Genomic DNA, 22,699 nt, shown 5'->3' on the forward strand with positions numbered 1-22,699 from the left:
TCCTTGGCACAGAGACTTGCCTGATCCCCCAAATAATGGAAGTGGTACTTACTCTTAGCTTCCAGATTATTTTGTTCATTTTTATTAAAGCAGGTCCCTTGTTACATGAATTAATCGTTTTGGTATAAGGACACATGATATAGATTGGAAAGCTGCAGTCCTTTCCTTAGGGAGCTTTCATTTAGAGGAGGGGACAAGCAAGAAATAAGACCACTACTTATTTCTCCGAGGAAAATGTTCTGGTTAAGGAGGGGTATCTAACCCAAATAGACAAGGTCAGAGAGGGCTTCCTGGGAAAATCTGAATTCAGTTGTAGTAAATAATGATGAGTAAAATAGATAACCAGGCAAAAAGCATGGCAAAGTGTTATGGGTAGACCAGTCTTCTTTTCTTAAATTCTCACCTCCTGCTAGAGGTCTCTTCAATGATCTACTCTAAAATGACTATCAGTCTTCTCTCAACACAAACACACCTTATGTTCACTCTCTTTCAAAATTTCCAAACAATCAAATTCCAATGTGAAATTATGAATTTATTTTTTATTAATTTATCTGTCTCTGATCAGACAGGAATATAAATTATATCTATTTTCACTGCTGTGTATCCTGACACATAGTACATGCTCACTACATACCTGTTGAATGAACTGATGAAGTTGGAACAAATGTGAAGCTTGAGGAATGCTGGACAACTGGTTGAGTTCAAGGAGTTCCAGGTAGTATAGTATGGGTGGAATACTGGAATGCAGGTGAGGAGGAAGTCCAGGTGAGGCAGAGAGTTTGCCAGGGGCTGGATCACTAAAAAACTGTATGTCTTCCTAAGCAGTTTGGATTTCTTTTCTTTTCTTTTTTTTTTAATATATTTTATTGATTTCTTACAGAGAGGAAGGGAGAGGGATAGAGAGTCAGAAACATCTATGAGAGAGAAACATCGACCAGCTGCCTCCTGCACACCCCCTACCGGGGATGTGCCCGCAACCTAGGTACATGCCCTTGACCGGAATCGAACCTGGGACCTTTCAGTCCGCAGGCCGACGCTCTATCCACTGAGCCAAACCGGTTTCGGCGAGCAGTTTGGATTTCAATCTAAAGAGTGATTGACAACCACTCAACATTTCAAGCTGCTGGGTGCTTGGTTTTGTGACATGATCACATCTGCATGTCAGAAAGTTTGGAGAATAAACTGCAGTGGAGGTGGGATGGTCATTCAGAAAGTTGTTGGAATCCAACTGAGAACTAGTGAGGGCCTGCGTTGTGGCTGGGCAGAGAGGATGGAGATATGGGAATGTTTGGAGAATTATTGGAAGAGAACAGGGTGCAAGGCAGAAGAGGAGTTAAGGACAATGCTTAGAATTTTGGTTTGGGCAACTGAAACAGTCACCAACATAGAGATTAGGAGAAAATGACCATATTTGGATGGGAGGGTTGAGGTTATGAGTTATTATGGAATTCTGAGTTTCAAATAGAGTTAGCAGGCCTATTAGAATGGAGGAGAGAAATCCAACCTCCACATGTAAATTTTGGTATCATTACCATAGTGATTGCTATCAAAGCCCTAATGTGGATGAGATCATTCAAGAACATATAAAGGAAGAATAGAAGTGAAATAGGAAAGCTGAGGGACACATGATTTTGGAAGAGTTGAACAGTAGAATTAGAACTCACACAGCACCCCCACAAAACCAAAAAACAAGCAAGAGGAGCCACAGCCAAAGATGAGAAATAAGAAATAATGATAATACGGAAACCTGGGGAAAAGTTAGTATTTTTTTTAAAAGGATGTCACAGTCAACAGTTTAAGATATAGTGAAATCAAGAAAGCTAAGGACTTAACGGTCTGTGCTAACTGTAACAAAGAATTATTAGTGGCCTTACCAAAAATAAGTTCATCGGTGTGATTGGCACAGAGGTCATTGCCATGAGCTTGGTGGGATGAGCAGAGGAGACATCAGTTTAGAGGGAAAGGATGGATATGTAGCTAGAGGGGGAGTCAAGTTTTGGGAAGTTTTCTTTTCGATAGGTTATAATTATTTAGTGTTTGAGAACAGAGGTTTTGTCAGATGGTACCTCCTATCTCCCCTGTTGCCTTGTCCACAGATGATTAAACAAGTGTTTGTTGCATTGAAATAAGTTCAAGTCCCTAGATTCAAGGGTAAGAAACAGGTTCTAAAGCTCCAGTGATGTTTGAGTCACTTTCCACTGTTAGAGCATCTATGTTATTTATTGTTTTCCCTTCTCATTGGGGGGATGTAACAAGTTGCTTTTCATCCAAGATCCAAAGATGGCTGTCTGACCATATGCAACAGGACACCAGGACATGGGTTAAATACCAGGGATGAACAGAAGGTAAACGGACTTACTTTGACTCTTTTTCATTGATGTTCATGTCATGATGGATAATAACTTCCTGGGGCCTAAGTTCTAGAATCAAGATAGGATCAAAACAGTCCATTATTAGGTATGGTTTATACAAACCCTGGCTTCTCAAATTACACACAATTACCTAATTATCCAGGCACATCCCCAAGCCTCTTTTATCAAAACCTGATCGTAGAATACAGATAGGTTGAAAGGATCAAAGAACAAGAAACTTCTCATTTGGGAAGAAATTCAACTGAAGATTAAAAAACACACACAGATGTCCTCATATCTCAAATGTGCGCACACACATATTTAGATTAATTTGATTCCAGAAATGTGAGTTGTTGAAGGGATCAGTTTTAAACTAGGTTTCCAGCCGTAACTGGTTTGGCTCAGTGGATAGAGCATCAGCCTGCGGACTGAAGGGTCCCAGGTTTGATTCCGGTCAAGAGCATCTACCTTGGTTGCAGGCACATCCCCAGTGGTGGGTGTGCAGGGGGCAGCTGATCGATGTTTCTCTCTCATCGATGTTTCTAACTCTCTGTCCTTCTCCTTTCCCCTCTGTGAAGAAATCAATGAAATATATTTTTAAAAAATAAAAAAACTATTTGAATTATATTTAAAAAAATAATAATAAATAATAAACTAGGTTTCCATCATCCTAGACCCGGATAAAGATGTTATACTGAGTCCTGGCCCATGTGGCTCAGTTGGAGCATCATCCCCTGCACTGGAAGGTTGCAGGTTCCATTCTGGTCAGGGCACATACCTAGGTTGTGGGTTTGATCCCCAGTTAGGGCAGGTATGGGAGGCACCAATTGATGTATCTCTCTCACATCGATGTCTGTCTATCTTTCTGTCTCTCCCCTGCACCCCTTCCTCTTTGGAATCAATTTTTAAAAAAAGATGTTATAACTGCTGGAATAGTGAGAGGCTTTTTTTTTTTAATTCCTAAGGAAAAATATGAGTTTAATAGAATATTAATGTTGATTTTTCCTCCCATAATTTTTATTTCAAATCATTGGCAACTGATCCTTTATAATAATTTTGCACAAAATGGAATCTGACTTAGTACATAGTCATAATTAGACATGTTTATTTTAGGATATTCACATTCCTTGGTGCTCTACACAGAAACCCATAATGTTCAAGTGAATCACCACCTGAGCGAATTTGAGATTTTCTGGCATAATTATTTATAATTCATATTCAATTACTCATAAATTTGGATGGGGTACAATGCATGTCTATTCTAAGTTGGTCCTTTTTTTTTAACATAGATATTTTGGGGGACCTGTAGTTTGACCAGGTATATATAATCTTTTTAAATTTTGTTCAGTAAACTCATATATGTGGACTATAATATATACTTGAATTGCCAAGTCAAAGTGAAATTAAAGTAGCCACGATGGCTAGAGCCCACAAAATCCAACAGAAGACACGGCCCTCTTTTAATAACATTCAACATAATGGGACATGTGTTGAGAGCCTACTGGGTGCAAGGCATCGTGCTAACTTGTGCACTATTGTTTTTACAGCAAAGCAAACAAATTGCAATGACCCATTCTTGATTCAGTTAGTGTGTGTGCTACAACATGATCGTGCTCAACTTACTACATTGTAATTAGGGAGATCTGGCTATCAAACCTTCAGGTGGCTGTGTGGTATAATTCGGATGCAAAAGTTTTGTAATCCAAGAGACCTGAGTACAAATCCCAGATCATTAAAGTAGGGATGTGGATCCTAAAGCATCCCTAAAAAGGGATTATAATAACTTTTTTTTTTCTGGGATTTTAAGAGGCCTAGAATATAGTAGGCACTTGAGAAATGATACTCATCTTCCCCAAAGTCAGTACTACTGTTGTGGAAAATTTGTTCTTTGACTTGGATGTGTCAATTTTTCATTAAATGTGGAATGCAGGCAGGATGACTGCTTCTCTTTCCCGGCCCCTGACTATGCCAATCTGTGTGGTTTTATGCCAGAAATAAGCAAATGTCACTTACCTAAATCCGGCAGCGAAATGGAAAATGCACTGTTGATGGACAAAAGGCACAGAAGGGTTAGGAAAGAAAGCCATGTTCAGAATAGCACAGTGAGGACTAGGTTTCTTGATACTGATGTTTCTAGTCAAAGATGCAGATAGAGCTTACCTTCCCTGCATCTGTGTTCTGACCCCTCTCCCCTCTTTTTAAATGAGCTTATTTATCCCAAGTGACCACTTATACTCCTTTCCTACCAGACAGCTTCAGGCTGCCCCACAGCCCTGCCCTACTCCATCCAGAATTCTATTTCTGCCTTCTAAACTTCCAAGATGCCCATCAGATGCACACAACCCTCTAGAGACACTGGCTATGTCTATGGATAAGCCAAAAGGATAAGGGCAGAATTCCAGGCCAGGTGGAGCTGGAAGATGGTAAACTGCTAAGTGGGTCAGGACATTTGGCCCAGACAGATGGTTGGCTTCTCCTTAAATCTCCCAGTTAAGATCACATGGAAGGAAATATGATGTAGTAGAAAAAAAAATCCATGTATTTTAAGCAATTATTTAAGTTCAACCCTACAGGCCCAGGTGCTGGGTATACAAAGTGATTAGACACAGTTTCTGTCCTGAAGTAGCTTGGGATTTAGTGAGGGAGAGCAAAAGTAAATTAATGTGACACTGTGTGAAAAAAACAATAAAGAAATGTCCAAAGGAACAGCACTTTGGGGAAAATCAGTTCACCTTCATGTAAGCCTCAGTTTCTTCATTTCTAAAGTGAATCCCAATGCCTATCTTATCTTACTGAGTTACTTCCATAAGGATGAGTATACCTAGCAGTTGTGCCCAGGACACATGGACGCTCAGTGATCCTGCTGGTGTGTCTATAAGACCAGACAGGGTGCTGACAGCACTGTGACGTGCAGGTTGGAGTAGAAGTCAGAGAGCATTCTCACTGGATCCTATTTATAAGGGACTGTGGGTGTCATGCTAATCATCTTTGTCGGAAGCATCTAACCGGCTAGTGCCGGGGTCTGCCTCTAGGTCTCATTGACTGCTGGAGCTAAATGCCCTCTTTCTCCACAGCCAGGACTATGATTCATAAACCCTGTATTCTATTGGATCTCTTGGTCGATCTATATACAACAGACAATTAGACTTAAAGCTGCACAACTTGGAGGCTTTATCATGGAAAAGAACTTCAAGGTAGAATAACATAATTCCATGTCAGTATTTGTAATGACCTTGGGCAAATTATTTTACCATTTCCTGTCCTCGTACAATACAGAGCTGCATGTATATCTATACACCTATATCTCTAGATGAGGGAGAGAAGTGCCTCCAGAGACTACGCGGTCTCCATTTCACTGTATACAATAGGAAACAGGCTATACGGGTGCAAACACAAAGTGAATTGCCCAGTTACACATTGAATAAATGGGAGAGCTGAAACCAGAATCCAGACTCTAGATTCTTCCATCTAGAATTCCTCCATCTCTTCCTATTACCAGTGAAAATGTATCCCTCCCAAACATTGGTCATTAGCCGAGTGACCTTGGAGGGTACTTTCCAGGCCTAAGACTTGGAGATAGATGGACCATTCAGCTGAAAAGTTCATCTTCCCTCTCCACACATTGCCTTTCTCAAGAGAGGCAAATTGGATTACGAAGTGTAGACAAATAAAAACCACTGGAACTTGATGGAATAAGAATGCATAAAGGGCTGTAATTAACAACATAATGCTTACTGATACCAGGAGCATATGCCAAGGGTGATGAGGTCAGCTTCCTTTCCGGATTTTGCTTAAGACTTCCCTCTACCCTTGAGTACTACATATAACCTTTTCTCATCAATTTTTTAAAAAGGGTCTTTGTCATTTTTTTTCATTAACATCTGTGAGTGTGGTGCACTCAAAGATGGGAAAGAAGGAGGTAAATGATAGCCAGGGCCTTTGGTTTTATTTTCTAGTATGCTCCCCACTGTGTCTGAGAGCAGGATGGAGAGCACTCAGATGTGTGACTATGAGGCCAGCACTGCCAACTCTCTCCTGGAAAGAGAAATAAAAGAGGACTTTTTTTTACCTTACATTTTCTTTCAACTTGGTTGTCTTCATCTTAAATCTATCCTTTTCTTTCTTGAAGAATCTCTGTAGTCTCTTAAGTGCTTTGCCATCTAAACTAAGAGGAATCAGAGGGTAGAAACACAGCATTTGAGAGAGTACTATAAATGGAAGGATGGTGTAGGAAAAGGGCCAGAGGCTTGGAACACCCACCCAAGAGCAGGAAAATGCCTCACCAACTTCTCTGTTCTTTGTTTTGGTGCCAATAAGAAATAGCACAAGCCAGTCAGCCATGAAGGGAATTATTATATTTCAATACAAAGTTTGTTTACCCTAAATGGTCTCTATTTTGCAGTTTATGGAGCAAAGTCTTCCTTTTAGAGAAGATGACTCAGGGAAGCATGGTTTACAAACTATACTAGAAATAGCTTATAGGAATTCCTGCTCCTAAAATTCACGTCACTGATTTTTAATTTACCAAATGATATCATACAACAATGCTGGGAAACTGACTACCCAGCTGATGAATAAAGTTTTTCTAAATATGCTCTTGGGTTTTTTGGGGGGTAGGGAGAGGGAGTGATACATACAGGTCATTCCAACCAGCATGGATCCCCTCTTTTTCCTTCAACCCTCAAACTTCTTGCTTTTGACCATTGCTGTTTTCCTTTCCACAACATGCCCCTGATAATTAAACTTGACAAACAATGCCCACTTTTGTTCTTGAAAACCATGGAATGGAGGCAAATTTTTGTTGACATTTACTTATTTTTCACTTATTTTCTAACACAATATCAAAGTCCGTACTCTGGGAGATGGACATTTTCTCAAAAGAGAAAGCAATGTAATTTGAAATTTATACCATGTACACAATTATGGGTGTTCTATTTACCCCCATTCTCTGTGCAAATCCTCCCTAAAGATGGTGGGGACGGGGAAGAGAGTTACTTCTTAAACTCATCATCCTAAACTAGTAAGACATGCCATTAGGTAGGAAGCCAAGAAAGAGAGAAACTCACTCTATCTTTGTGGAGTTGCTCTTTGTTTTGTATACATCTTCATACATTTCATTACTATTTTCTTCTGAAATTAAAAAAAAATTCATTCATTATAATGACAATAGTTCAGATTTATATTTAACAAAACATTATTGGATACTGACCAGGTGCTCAGGTACTTTGATCTTTCTTTTGTTTGTTAAATAGTTTGTATTGAAACATATGTACATATTTTTATAAGCACATGGTAAAAATAATTAAACCTTTATAAAAGTAGCATATACAAATGAAAATTAATATTCACTTCCACCCCTGAGTCCAAGTCAATGAAAGTTGGTTTATCAACTGATTCCTTTCTTCTGCCCTCCCTTTTGGCATATTTAACATACAACAATCAGAGCCTACTATACATCAGACATTGTGTTGAATTCTGGAGAAATAATGGAGAACTAATTCATCTTGTATAATCTTTCTCTTCACAGCATGGTGTTAGCCTAGCCCAACACAAAAGCTTAATACACATAGATATTTTTTGAATCCACCTTGACAATGGAGGATTTTGACATTCAGAACTCGACTTCAGACAGTGAGCTTAGGGGAGCTATTGAATGTCTCTGTTTAATGATCTCTAAGATGGTTTCTCCATCTAAAATCCTGGCATTCTAAGAAGGATAAAAAACAATCAGAGTAGCATCTGCTGATCCCTCCTCCATTTTTTCATTCATTCATTCATTCAACAAATATTTTAAAAATGTCATATAACAAGTACCTGGCATTGTGCTAGGGGCTAAGGGAAGAGAGTTATTAATCAAAGAAATAATATAAATATAAAATTATAACTGACAAGCGCTATGAAAAAGAGAGACCTGTTACTCTGAGATTGTACACTAAGGAGAGTGTTCACTGGGGGAGTAATGATTGAGCTGAAATCAGAAGAAAGGTCAAGAGTCATTAGGCGAATATGCAAATTGACCATCACTCCAACACACAAGATGGCTGCCCCCATGTGGTCAAAGATCCTGCCCCCATGTGGACACAAGATGGCTACCACAAGATGGCCAGCAGGGTAGGGCAGTTGGGAGGGGCCAGGCCTGCAAGGGAGGGCAGTTGTGGATGATTAGGCCAGCAGGGGAGGGCAGTTGGGAGGGACCAGGCCTGCAAGGGAGGGCAGTTGGGGGTGATCAAGCCTGCAGGGGAGGGCCATTAGGGGTGACCAGGCCGGCAGAGGAGGGAAGTTGGGGGCAAACAGGCTGGCAGGGGAGCAGTTAGACATCAATCAGGCTGGCAGGGGAGTGGTTAGGGGTTGATCAGGCTGGTAGGCAGAAGTGGTTAGGGGCAATCAGGAAGGCAAGCAGGGGAGCAGTTGGGAGCCAGCAGTCCTGGATTGTGAGAGGGATGTCTGACTGCCCGTTTAGGCCCGATCCCAGTGGATCGGGCAGTTGGACATCCCTCAAGGAGTCCCAGATTGGAGAGGGTGCAGGCTGGGCTGAGGGCCCCCCCCACCCCCCGTGCACGAATTTCGTGCACCAGGCCTCTAGTTATTAAAATATAAACAAAAGGTAAGTTATCATTAATCAGCCACTGAGAACTCAGCAGTTGCTACTGGCAGTTTCAGAAATGTCTTCCTTACTTACCACTATCTGAGGCAAATGAGTTGGAGAAGTCCGACTTTGATCTGTGGGGAGAAAAGAAACAAAGACCATTCATCTGTCCTGTGGAGCCTTTAAAATCTCACCACACTGCTGAGGGACTGAGGTGCACTTACTCCTTTCTCCCAGGGTACTCAACATCATCATAGGTCTCTTCTGAGATGGAATGTGGCCTAAAGGCCCCTTGACTGGGTGCTTCTTTAGTCAACTCCAAGGCCTCCACATAACCACCTGTAAGGAAAAAGAGAGAAACCCCTGAAGAACGAGCACTATGATAAATGCACTCACACCCCTCACTGGCAATGGAGGCAAGAATAGGAGAAGGCAGATTGCGTGAACTAAAATTGGTTTACCATCTTGGTGTCTATGACCCTTTGTAAACCACTTCTCCTTGCAGAAGCTCAGCTATGAGTCTCTAAAGTTGGGATAATGATCAATAGCACCTACTCTTACCTGATTGTGGCAAGGATTGATGCATTTCTATGAAGGAGGCTAGTCCCCTAGTGAACCAGCAACTCCTCCCTCTTCTTTGATGGTTCTTGCTCTAATCTCTGACCTCAAAGACGGAAGTCCTCTAGGGTATGTCCCTGGGGCTCCTTCCTCCACCTAAAGGAGCTTATCCACTTTTGTACATTTTTTCCCCTTAAAGTAAAATTTCTTAGACAAGTTGACTAAATGCATGTCAACATTTAATATTCATTAATGTTGGAATCAGCCAGAAGATGGTCTGCCAGGTGGAACAATGTACTGGGGTGTTTGCACAAGTAGCTGGCCTGTTAAATGCAGGTGGTTTATTTAACAGAGCTGTAATTTTGCCATAACCATAAAACTTACTCCTTTTTATCAGCTGGCATAGGTTAATATTTAGAGTATGGGTGATTTAGAACCATTTTCAACTATTAATCAGAATTAAGTAGTAATATATCTGCAAAATAAACAATAAGCAAATTGAGTTGTGTCTATTAATTAAATGAACCCAGTAACAAGATTTTGTCCTCTGACAAGAAGTCAGTTAGCACACAGGCCCCAAACTATCTCAATGAGGTCAGCTCCCAGAGGCATAAGGTCTTGCTTTTTCTTAAGGAGTTAGCAGTGAATCTCTCCAAAACAAAACAAAGATGCTGAACACAAAGTTGCTTAATTCTTAGTTTGGACATTTTTTTTCTTCTTTCTTAATTCTTCCTTTTGGCAGAGGCAAATGTAAATGTTTGTGACTTCATTTTCAGACACAGACAACTCCCAAAGTTACAGCTCTAACTTAGACATCTCTGATGAATGCTAGATACTCTATCTAGATACACCATTTCCATTTGCTTGTCTAAACATATTGCGTTCCAAAACCAAACTCATGACTTCTCTCTGCAAATCTGCTCTGTCTGCAATCTGCCCCAACTCAATAAAAAGTGGAAATTCCATCCTACCTTTTGCTCTGGTCCAAACCCTTGCACACAGCCTCATATCCCACTTCCAACCCACAGCTCTACTTTCGCGTTATATCCTGAATCTAAACACACCTCAGCGATTCTGCTATGGCACCCTACTCCAAGCTACCGTTATTTATTAGCTTACTTATTACAACAAATTCCTGACAGGTCCCCTGATTTATCCTACCTTCTGTTTTCAAGACAGAAGCCAGGATGGTTCTTTTTTTTTTTTTTTAAATATATTTTATTGATTTATTATAGTGAGGAAGAGAGAGGGATAGAGAGTTAGAAACATCGATGAGAGAGAAACATCGACGAGCTGCCTCTTGCACACCCCCTACTGGGGATGTGCCCGCAACCAAGGTACATGCCCTTGACCGGAATCGAACCTGGGACCTTTCAGTCCGCAGGCCGACGCTCTATCCACTGAGCCAAACCGGTCTCGGCGCCAGGATGGTTCTTTAAGATACAAGTATGATAACTTCATTCGTGTGCTCTAAACCTTCCATTGTTTTTTTCAAAATCTCATTTAGAGTGAATGCCAAGGTTCTTGCAATAGTCTGGAAAAGTCCCTTGTTATCTCTGTCCTCATCTCTAACTCCACACTCCTTCAGTCACTCTGCTGTTCATACTGGCCTCTTGACACCAACACAGCTAATGGCTTCTGCCTCAGAGTAGTACCGCTACTTTCCCCCTCTCACCAGAACATTTTTACCCTAGGGACACATACGGCTCACTTCCTCATCTCCTTAAAGGTCTTTGAGGTTGTCCATGAGCACTTGAAAAATTACAACTTCTAATACTTCCACCAGCCTCCCTAATTCTCTTTCCTTGCTTTATTCCCCTCTTCCCCATTATGTTTACTACCGTTCTACACAGTGGCTATTTTATTGTTTATATATTATCTGTCTCCTCTGCTAAGAATGTAACCTCCATGAAGATGGGAATATTTGTCTGTTTTGTGTACTGTTATATCCTCAGCTCCTAGAACAGTGCTGGCACATAAAAGGTGCTCAAATTAAAAAAATAAAATGAATAGCTTCAATGCATATATCTTCTAACAAGAGACATTTATGTATTAAATTTATAGTGTCTGTCAGTATTTTAAAACTAGAGGCCCAGTGCACGAATTTGTGCACGGGTGGGGTCCCTCAGCCTGGCTGACAGTAGATTGGGGTGATCAGGGCCTGCAGGCTGGGGGGAGGGACTGTGGGAGGTTGGCCAGCCACGGGAGGTTGACTGTGGGAGCACACTGACTACCCAGCCAGCCGGGGGGAAGGGCCACAGGAGGTTGGCTGTGGGAGCGCACTGACCACCAGGGGGCAGCTCCTGCATTGAGCATCAGCCCCCTGGTGGTTAGTGCGTGTCATAGCAACCGGTCAACCGGTGGTTCAGTCCACCAGTTGTAATGGTCGCTTAGGCTTTTATATATATAAGTTTATATCTACTATCTTATTACATACCTTATATTTGTTCTATTTCCCTCCCCCTCCCCTCATTTTCCTCTTTCTTGGTTGAGATTTCTTTTCTTTTCTTCATTCTAAATTATTTCTTTCCTTTTTTTTTTGTTTTGTTTGGAAGATATGTGTGTTATGCCTATCTTTTAACAGGTACCCTACCATGTTTTAAAATTTAATTAAAGTATAATATACAGGAAAGGGCACAAATCATAAGCTCAACAAATTGTCCCAAATTGAATTTATTCATGTATTCACCACACATAAAACAAACAAATAAAAAAGCCATAGTGCCCGTGTCCCACAATGCCTTCTTGTGCTCTCTTCTAGTCACTATTCCCTCCCACAAGGGAACCATTCTCCTCATTTCTAATACCAGAGGTGAATACTGCATATTTTGAACTTTATATTAATGGAATCACTTCAAATGTCCTCTTTGGTGTGTCACATTTCATTAAATATTATGTTTGTGAGAGTCATCTATATTGTTGGGTATAGTTGTAATTTGTTCATTCCTATAACTATTCCATTGTGTGAATATATTATAATTTACTTTTCTATTCTACTTTTGATGGACATATGAACGGTTTCCAGTGTAAGGCTATTATAAAGAAGTTCTATGAATATGCTGTATATGTCTTGGTAAACATATGTCTATAGGGTATAAGAATAGGTATGGAATTGTTAGATCATAGGATATACATATATTGGACTTTAACAGACACTGCTGAACAGTTTTCCAATGTGATTATTCCAGTTTACGATCTCAGCAGCAGAGGAGAGTTCAGGTTGTTCCACAACTTCACTAATACTTGATATAGTCTTTTTAAATTTTAACTATTTTGCTGGGCATGTAGTGTTATCGTATTGTAGGTTTTATTTGCATTTCCCTGAGGCTTGAACAGCTGTATATAGTATACTTGCCTTTTGGATAACCTCTTTGGTGAAGTGTCTCTTCACCAGAGATATTTAGAGAATTTTCCCAATTTCTCCAAATATCTTTTTTTTTCCTGATTGATTTCTATTTTATATATTCTGGATACAGGATGTTTATAGAAATATAAAATATTTCCATTTTATATTTTCTGTATACAAAAATATTTATATGAGTTCTATAAATAGAACTGCTGGTCGAACTCATGGTCGAGGGGACAATTTGCATATTAGCCTTTTATTATATAGGATATACACTGAGTGGCCAGATTATTACACATTCAGAGATCATAATAATCTGGCCACTCAGTCTGTGTGTGTGTGTGTGTGTGTGTGTGTGTGTGTATATATATATATTTCAAATATGAGTCCTTTGATTTAGTCCTTTGTTCTAAATCAAGTATCTCCTACTCTGTATGTCTTTTATTCTTTGTTATTTTTTGATGGCTGTATCCTAGCTATTCTAACTCTTTTAAGGCTAAAGTGAATTAATATTGTTACTCTCAATCAAAAACCTTAGAAGGTTTCAACTTTGATCACCCTACCAATGTATGTGCTATTAATGTCAATATTGGCACTAATATTGTTTTATTTGGTAAATACTTTTGCTCAGCTTTCTTTCTTGCATCCAGAATTCTCTATGTGGGATTATTTTCCTTCTGCCTGAAGTACATACTTTAGAAATTCTTTTTTATTTTTTTCAATCAGAGGAGAAATACCTTTTTTCAAAAGAGGCTTACTTGAATAGGAATATTAAAAAACACTTGTATTTTTTTCAAACTTTTCTGTTTCATACCTACTCTCCTCACCTAAGCATTTTGTGCTGCTCATAATAAGAATTGCAAAAACTTATTAATGGGTTCAGCAGCCCCCTTTGTGCTTTAGCAGAATGTTTGGATTAATCAGAAAATTTTTTTTCCAGCTGTTTTCATCATGGCATAATCCCCGAACTTATAGGGACTCTCCCTGGACATCATGTAATTGTATGAAAAGCGCTTTTAGCCTCATATTTAGGGCTCTCATTTAACTCTTTTATTCACTTCAACTTATTTTCCTCTCTTCCACTTTCCCCCTATACTCTAAATAATTCTATCATTTCACACCTTAAGGCATGATTTTTAAATTAATGCTACCTCTGTGCTTTCTCATTCACCTCATCAGATATGTCTCCCCCACCATATCTTTTTTAAATGAAAAATTCTTTCATTGTGGTAAGAACACATGAGAGCTACCATTGTAACACATTTATAAGTACACAACACAGTCATGTTATCTATAGGCACAGTCTTGCTTATCCTTAAAGGGTGGATGTAATCCTTTGGGGTCCCGACTTTATACAGAAGTCTCCTATTATAAACTCACTCTGGGCAGGCCCTGGGGTGCAGCCCCTGTACTCTGCATGCCGTGCAGTCAGAACAGGAGCTCAGGGGACTCAGAGCTCAGTAAAAACCCTCAGGGCAAAAGTAGCTTGGCACTCACTCACTTCCCAGGAGTCCTGTTGCTGCAGGTGTGTAGATGCTTTCTTTTTATATCAGTTCTGTGATACTTCCATAAATTAAAAAAAATTCTTGTTTCTGTCAGGACAGTCATATTATCTCATCTACTATATTGTCAGAAACTAAAGTTTGATTTATTCTTTCCTTTACTTACCACAGTTTTTGTTAGGCAGCTCACTGCCACGTTACGGAGATACAGAGAAAAATACCCAATGGTCTCTGATTTTCAATGTGCTCACAGTACACCATGGCAGGGACACATGTACACGATGAATTGTAATGTAAGCATAATATGGTCTTCCAGAAATGAAAATAAATGAAGAGAACTAACAGTTATTTAGCATAGGAACCAGCCACTTTAGATGCAGTGACAAAACAACACTGGGAAATAAGTAGTAGCCGCCGCATTTGCACATGTAAGTAAATTTCCCAAGGTTACAGGATTTGTATATAGTGGTCCTGGGTAGAGAAATGCTCAGCTCTAAAGCCTAACATGGAAACGTGGTCATTCAGTTGTGAAGTGTCATGGAAACAGGTGAGAGGAATTGTGGTCCCCGGAGCATGGGAAAGCAGAGATGGACTGAGGCGAGCGAGGCCTCAGAAGTGACTTTTGACACAGACCTGAAAGGATTCACAGCACATCAGCAGGCAGAGAATGAGCAGAAAGGCATTTCAGACAGAGGAAAGAGATCGAGCAAAGTTACAGGAGCACTTAGCCCGTAAGCTGAGCATAGAGCAGGGGGTGTGCAGGGAAGGTGTGTGGCAGGGATGAGACCTGCTAGCCTGGGGTCCTTGAGTCTATCTCATGATCATTACAAATTTATTCTTCTTACAACTCTGATTCTCACACTTTTTGAAATATCAGTGGTTTGCTATGGCTTATTGGGCTGGAGTGGACACCTGTTTTCTTTGTCTATCCAGTGTCTACTTTTATTTTTTCTTTTCTGATTAATGGCCCTCTTATTTTCCTTGGGAAATCTAGCAACCTGGCGTTAGGTAGTTTTGCTAGATCTGATTCTACTCCCAGCTCCAGGGGTGAGTTTATGACCTAGCTGGATCAACCAGAGCATCAGATTCCCCATTTATAAGGACTAGTTTAGGGATGGCATGTGGCTTAAACAGAGACTGTAAGATTCAGAGCTGGGCCTTTGCTTAAAACTGTTGAGAATATGACCATTTCACTGCTAGATGCCATCTTGCCTCCACAGGAGTAGGATTTGTCCAAAAGGGGAGTGACCCAGAGGGAGCAAAGCCAGGAGCAATACTGAGCCCTTGTAGTATTGCTTGTGTCCCTGGATCCAGCCCTTCCCAGACTTTCTGCTAGGTGAGCCTCTCTTTCTTTGCCTTTTTTTTTTTTTTTTGCTTAAGATAGTATGATTTGGTTACTGTTACTTATAATCAAATGTCTTAACTAGCATAAAGGAAAAATGCAGCCTAAAGTAATGATATCATACTATAGCATCAGTGTGTCAATTACTTGGGCCTACAAAAACAAACCCATTAGGATCTGGTAGATTAAAAAGAAGGAACAAACATTTGCTGAGTACCTATTACGTGGCATACTTTTCAATTTATCCTTCAAAAAACCCTTGTGAGGCCCACATTATGATCTTTTTTTATAAGAAACCCAGCTGTAGGAATATGAAGTTACTTACCCCATGGCTAATAAGTATTAGCGTCTAAACTGAACTCAGGTCTTCTGCCTCTAAGTCCAGTGCTCTTTCCACTACTGCTCAGCTGCCTCACTAGGGCAAGTTAATTGATACATAAAAGATGTTCAATAAAAATTTAGAAAATCAATTAAAATCTTGGCAATGCACCATTTTAAAATCTAATATATAAAAGGCCAGTGGATGTAATGCCATAACGCCGTAACGACCAAACGATCGGTCACCAGGAGGTGTGTTGATGGGTCACGTGGCAGTGGCGGGTGAAACTCTGGGTCTCATGCGATTTTGCACACTGGGCCTCTAGTAATATCATAATAGTGAAGAGAACCAGGAAGAAATGCAACTTACATTGGCCTTGGGAGTGCCTGGCCAGCTTTGGGTCCTGGGGACAGGCCTCTGTCTGGATGCTGTCAATCACAGCATCCTGCTCTCTGGCCAGCGGGCTCTTCATATGTCTCTGAACTTTCATCATTGGGACTTTTCCATGCGTCTCTTCATAGGAACCCACCTAAACACATACAACAGGGAGAGTACTGAAGGGCTTTGACTTACCTGTTTAGTTCTCTGATTGCTCATGCTATTTATTAATTCCTCATAGACAGCACTTAATTATTATTTTATTTAACTCTGTCTTACTAGACTCTGAATTTCATGAGGACTCATACTGTGTCTTTTGTTCACCTCTGAATGCCCAACGGATGCTCGTCACAGGAGGCCAGCAGGATAGAATGGAGCACTGACCAGAGGCAGGTTCTTATAGATTTAATCTCACTTAATCTTCATGACACCCCACTGGGGAAATATCCTTAGTGCTCTGGATAAAGAGTTTGGAACGTTAAATAACTGACATCTGGTCACACAGCTAGTAATATACAGAGGCAGGACTTGACCCTATAGCCCTGTGCTCTTGATCACTAAGGAATACTTGGTTCCTTTCACCTGAAATTTCATCTTTTTACCCACCATTCTTCCATTCCTACCTAACTCTTTCCAGCGTTTGTTGAACACTTACTGAAGTTGAGACAACACGTTATCCTTTGGAAATGGAGAGGTGCTACCTACACAGTAGTTTATATGAATGGAAACAATACATACAAATAATTAAGGTATAATGTGGCAAGCTTTTCACAACAATATTGCTCACTGAGATGAAACAGAGAGGAGGAGGAGGTAAAATCTCTTGGTTTTAAGAGACAGGGTTGGGGAAGACTTCAAAAGCAGGTTTTATTAAACTGTGTTTTAAAATATTAGTAAGAGATTGATCGAGGGGCTAAAGGATCCACCTGGAATATAAATCAGAATGAGTAAATGCATGTGGTATTTAGTGTCCTGTGAGGATAGTATGGAGGCTACTGATAAGGGAAGCTTTGAAGACAGGAAATGAGACTAAAAAGACAAGATAGAATGGGGCTGAGTTGGGAAGGGTTTTGCATCTGAGGAAGTGTGTGGGCTTCATCTCACAGTGACAGGGTACCAGGCAGGAAATAAACCTGTTCATATTTTCATTCCAGAAAGATCTGGATAGATTGGGGGAAGAGACACTGGAGACAGAGGAGAATCCGAACATTTCTGGCCATCTAAGTGTTTTCTAATGATCACATGACACAGGAGGAGGGATTACTATCCTTCTGACCACAGTGGACATGAGGGTTGACTATGAGGATATCTTTGAAAGTACGTAAAAAAAGCTAAAGTAACCAACAGATAAAAGGCATGGAATTTCCCCGAGTTCTTGGTGGGATCTGAGCAAACTAAGAGGACAGTGTTAGGAGGGGCATTCTTTTTAGTCATATATCCAAGAATGAGTTTTTAAATGGGAAAAGTGAAGGAAGTAGGGAAGTCAATGTTTCACATGGGTATGGTGGCTGCCTTCTCACAGTGTAGCCCATATAAAGTAGTGCATGGATTCTCGTAGGGCCTGTCCTTGGGATTGTGCCCTAGAGTCAGTTTGAATCACAGTGGATTATGTATCTACTGACTTATAGTTTGTATTTGACTCCAAAGAGCACTGCCCAGCTAGACTTCCCACCACATTTGTCTAACACATTCCAAATAACTTCTAATAATATCCAAAACTCAAATCTACTCAATGAATGTAGGAATATGTCCAACCCCATACCTGGCTCCTGTCACATGCCCAGCACTGAGAACACATCCTGCTTTTGCTCTTTAATGGTCAATACACCGTAACCAGGCTCCTCTACTGCCTTTCTCACAAGCTCCTGATTAATGCTTTCCTGATCTCTGACCTCATCCCTCATTTATGGCCCTGGCCCTGCCCCTGCCCTTGCCCTCCTGCCTTAACATACAGTGCTGCTTCTCTGGCTTTGATTCCTGTCTTTCTCTTTTTAAAAATATGTTTTTATTGATTTCAGAGAGGAAGGGAGAGGGAGAGAAACATCAATAATGAGAGAGAATCATTGATTGGCTGCCTCCTGCACACCTCCTACTGGGGATTGAGCCCACAACCCAAACATGTGCCCACAACCTGAGCATGTGCTCAACCACTGAACCATACTGGCCAGGCTGGTTTCTGTCTTTCATAATTCTCTGAATTATACTGCTTTGTGATACTCTGTAAACACCCAACCTGGTCCAGCCTTATCCTAGGCCGACACATTAGCTCAGGCTAACACCACCAACAAGCTGATATATCCAATCCCTGCAGAAGAAGCTGAGACAATTTGATATTATAAGGTTTCTATACAGGTAGATATTATACAGGTATCTAGAATTTTTTAAGCATTAGTAGTAGCCCTGGTGGAATCTATTGTTTTAAGCCTCCAATCACACTGCTTTAGAGGGAGTACTGTCAACTGGATATCAATACACACACATATAAAGTATTTAGTATTAATAAACTATCAACCAACCAATCAATCAATAGACAACAATAATACATTTCATTTTTATGGTAGCTTATGGCTTACAAAGCACTTCCATGAACATTCTTTCATCTTATCATGACTGAGCGTAGGAATGGGGATGGTGATGATAGTCTCATTTTACAGATGAGATGACAGAGCTTAGAGACAAAGAGCACAGAATCCTCCCTCCAGGCATGTGCAAGTGCACGGTTGGCACCTGAGCGTCTGTGTCTTGCCCACTGGGTGCCTTGCTGAACTCACACCAGCCCCACCCTACTGCAAAGGCCTGCATGGGGCTACTCAGTGGAAAATTCCAAGCTGGAGCTCAGTGTTGCTGTCATGTTCCTATCTTAGGTAAAATGCCTTCAAAACCCACTGCATCTTCTGACTCTGAGACCTGCATGCCTCACTCTCTAAAAAGTCACCCCGTGGATGGATCATATGACACAGCTGTAGTGTACTGTTGGGCTAGAGCCCTGGAACACAGATACCTTGCAAATAAGGTCTGGATGTAGATCCTTTTCTGTTTTCTGAGGTTCCACTTCATGTGGCTCTTTTTCCTTTATTTTTTTATCTTGATCTTCACATTGAGGGCTGAAATGTGAAGAGATACCCAGGAAAAAAAGTGAAGTTTAGAGTGTCTAGATAATAGTGTACCAATCAATCCTAAAGAAAATAAATGGGAAAAATGAATTCAAACAGATGTCAATTCCTCTTCTTCATTTTTTTTTTTTTTTAAGGTGAAGGGGACCAGGATCAGGCCAACCATAGACAGTTTCTCTGAGTTTCTGTCTGCTCCGTTCAATGCCAGAGTAAATTCCTGCTCAAAATTGCCTAATAACTCCCATTGCCTGTAGGATTAAACATAAGTTACACAGTGGTCTGGCCCCTACTTTTCTTTCCATCCCATCTCCCTCTGCTCCATCCTGCACTTTTGTTCTAGTCTAGACTCTGACAATCCCCGCAACCTACCATGCTACTTTGAGCAACTCTTCCTTTTTACTTTCATTTCCTTTGTCAGACCCCCCCCCCCCCCACATCTTCTATTGCTGAAACACACAGCACCCTTCTTAGTTTGTCCAAGTCAAATTACCTCTGGGATCTAACCCTGATTCTCTCCAGCAGTCATGCCTTATCTGCAACACTCTGTCCTTCCATCTCGTATTATAATGTCTCCAATTCCTCTGCTTTGCCTTGTCAACTACCTAAAAATCAAGTTACAAAGAGGCAGAACTCTCTTAATCACTCCCCACTGGTGCTGTGTGACCCAGGGTAGCAAGAGCAGGGCACAGTGTTCCCAATGACATGAAGGACTGCTGCGCACCAGTATGTAGAGAGCAGCTGCCAGCTGCCCTGGAGGAGGATAGGTTCAAGGCAGAGAGTGAATGAGAAACAGGACCAAGGACAGAATGCTGGGGAGCGTCAGCATCCACGTGAGAAGTTCCGTTTCTGGCCTTATCATGAACTAGATGGTTCTACAACCATGTTTCGATGGAAGGCAGAGAAAGAAGGGCCCTCCAATGAAAGAAGAGGTGGGCATGAAGAAGGGAGAAACACCAGAAGAGAGTGCTGTTCTGAAAGACGAGGGAGGGAAAGAGTTTTAAGGAGTTTCATTCATTCATCTAATTACTGAGCACTCTTGTCCACCATTGAAGCATTTACTGGTTTTCCTGTGATGAACAGGGACTGTGAAATGAGGACTGGGTTCTAATCCCCACTGTTCCTCTTTCTAAAAGTCTAAGATTAACCTTCCTAAAAATCAAATTTTCTCATGTATAAATGAAAGGTCACAATGCCAATCTCCATGGTTGCCATAAGAATGAAATGTGATAAAAGTGTTGAAAACCTCACATTGTTTATAGCATGCCCTCTTCTTCATCAAAGCATATGCTGAGTTAGAATCACCTAGTTCTTTTGTTCCCATTGCAATTACTGATATTTCCTCTAAAGCAGGGGTGTGGAACCTTTTTTTCTGCCAAGGGCCATTTAGATATTTATATCATCATTCACGGGCCATACAAAATTATCAACTTAAAAATTAGCCTGCCATATTTGGTCAAACACTTAAGTAAGTCACTTCTAATGTCTTGGCAGGGCCAGATCAAATGATTTTGGGGGCCTCATACGGCCCTCGGGCCGGACGTTCCCCCCCCCCCCCCACCCCTGCTCTAAAGCATTTACCTGCCTTATTGACATATATGTGCTTTGTAATCCACCTTCCTACCCCCCAGGCCTTGTCCAGGAGTTTCCACACATTTAATATTGTGACTTACAGGAATAATATTGTGGGGGAGAGGGTGCATTATCTCTGCTTTGAAACTCTTTCATGGTTCTCCCTGACCTATCAGATAAAGCCTAAATTCGCACCATCCAATAGAGTGGCCACAGTCCGCATGTGGCTATTGAACACTTGAAATGTGTCTTGTTCAAACTGAGCTGGGCCAGGAATACCAAGAACAAGGAAACATGGGCCTTGTTCACAAGGAGCTCACAGCAAGAGGGTGGGCAGGAGGGTGAGAATCAACAGGCATGCTAACAAACAGAATACACAGTGACACTAGTGCGAACTCATGTGTACCTTACAGTGGTGCCACAGGGAGGGGACTGTTACCACTCCCTGGAGGAGGGGAATCAAGGAAGGCTTCTTGTAGGAGGGACATTTGATGGTCAGTAGGGGCTTGCCAGATCATTAAGTTGGTGCGAGTTAATTAAATGGGCAAAGGCAAAGGGACTTGAGACAGCATGGTGCACTTTGGAAATGTTAAGTTCTTGGGGATTCCCGTGATAGTTCCATGCCTGCTGGACTGTGTGACACTTCGTCTAATCCAAGAGTCTCTGAGGAGAGTGGCGAGACCTCCGTAACTGCTAAAGTCCCAGTGGCTCGAAAATGGCTCCCATGTGCTGGGGACTCAGTACGTGTTTACTGAGTGAGAGCAGCGTGGGCTGGAGCAAGGTGAGAGGAACGGGTCCCTGAGCACCTTCTCTGCACCAGGTGCCTGGCCAGGCCCAGGGGTGCTGAGCCAGGTCAGGCACTGGAATCAGAGCTGTGCCATCGGGGACACTAGTTCAGTCATCAGGGGCTGGATTACTCCCTTTCCTTTTGAAGATAAAACTCACCTTTGTTGTTGGTGGAGAAAACTCTTCCAAGGCTGAAAGTAAAGAGGAAAATGGTCATTTTCATAAACCTACCCTCACCAACCAGGTCTCTGCTTGGTTACAGATCATTAGAGACCAGACTGCAAGGAGAGGTGGGTGAGATCTCGGCACAAGCAAATGCAGACACTGACAACAGAAACTTCCACGAACTGTTCCCAGTGGAGCTGAAGGTCAACCCGAAAAGAAAACAAGCATTTCTGAAGTGACAGCATGCGCCAGCGGGAATGTATAATTTCACTTAGAAAAATAAACAGTTTGCTGCATACCTTTCCAGGAATGCATCTGTAGAATAGAAAGCTTTTAAGTCATATGAAGAAGTACAAATTTGTAATATTTGAGCAATACAGTATTTCAGTGGACAAATTGGTGAGTGTGCAGGTCATGCTGGGAATTCTCCCGTGCTGATCACGCACCCAGTTACCCAAATTCAGCTCTCCCATGGTCTGGGTTTGACTCCATTAAAACTATGTCCCACTGATGACAACACAGCCCCTCATGTATTTACTCATCACAGCGCTGGTGCCATTCTATATTTGGAATCTAGCCAAGAACCTGAAGAAAACAGAGACTATCTCAGCATCCAAAATGCTGCCACATAGTCCAGGCCCAGCAGCTCAGCATGCCCGGGCCTCCATTCAGGGCCCACTGGTT

At 41.3% G+C, this 22,699-nt stretch overlaps 1 protein-coding gene across 1 annotated transcript in view; it reads right to left on the bottom strand.

The window, feature by feature from the left end:
* Positions 1-22,699, bottom strand: part of FYB2 (FYN binding protein 2) — a 58,294-nt gene that overhangs the window by 11,121 nt on the left and 24,474 nt on the right. Inside the window, 9 exon segments of the mRNA XM_054720749.1 lie at positions 2,360-2,420; positions 4,365-4,393; positions 6,421-6,516; positions 7,418-7,478; positions 9,031-9,071; positions 9,162-9,276; positions 16,374-16,533; positions 19,384-19,486; positions 22,010-22,041. Of these exon segments, the coding sequence (XP_054576724.1) occupies positions 2,360-2,420; positions 4,365-4,393; positions 6,421-6,516; positions 7,418-7,478; positions 9,031-9,071; positions 9,162-9,276; positions 16,374-16,533; positions 19,384-19,486; positions 22,010-22,041 (698 nt within the window).

Source organism: Eptesicus fuscus, chromosome 9 (assembly GCF_027574615.1).
Source record: "Eptesicus fuscus isolate TK198812 chromosome 9, DD_ASM_mEF_20220401, whole genome shotgun sequence".
NCBI lineage: Eukaryota > Metazoa > Chordata > Mammalia > Chiroptera > Vespertilionidae > Eptesicus > Eptesicus fuscus.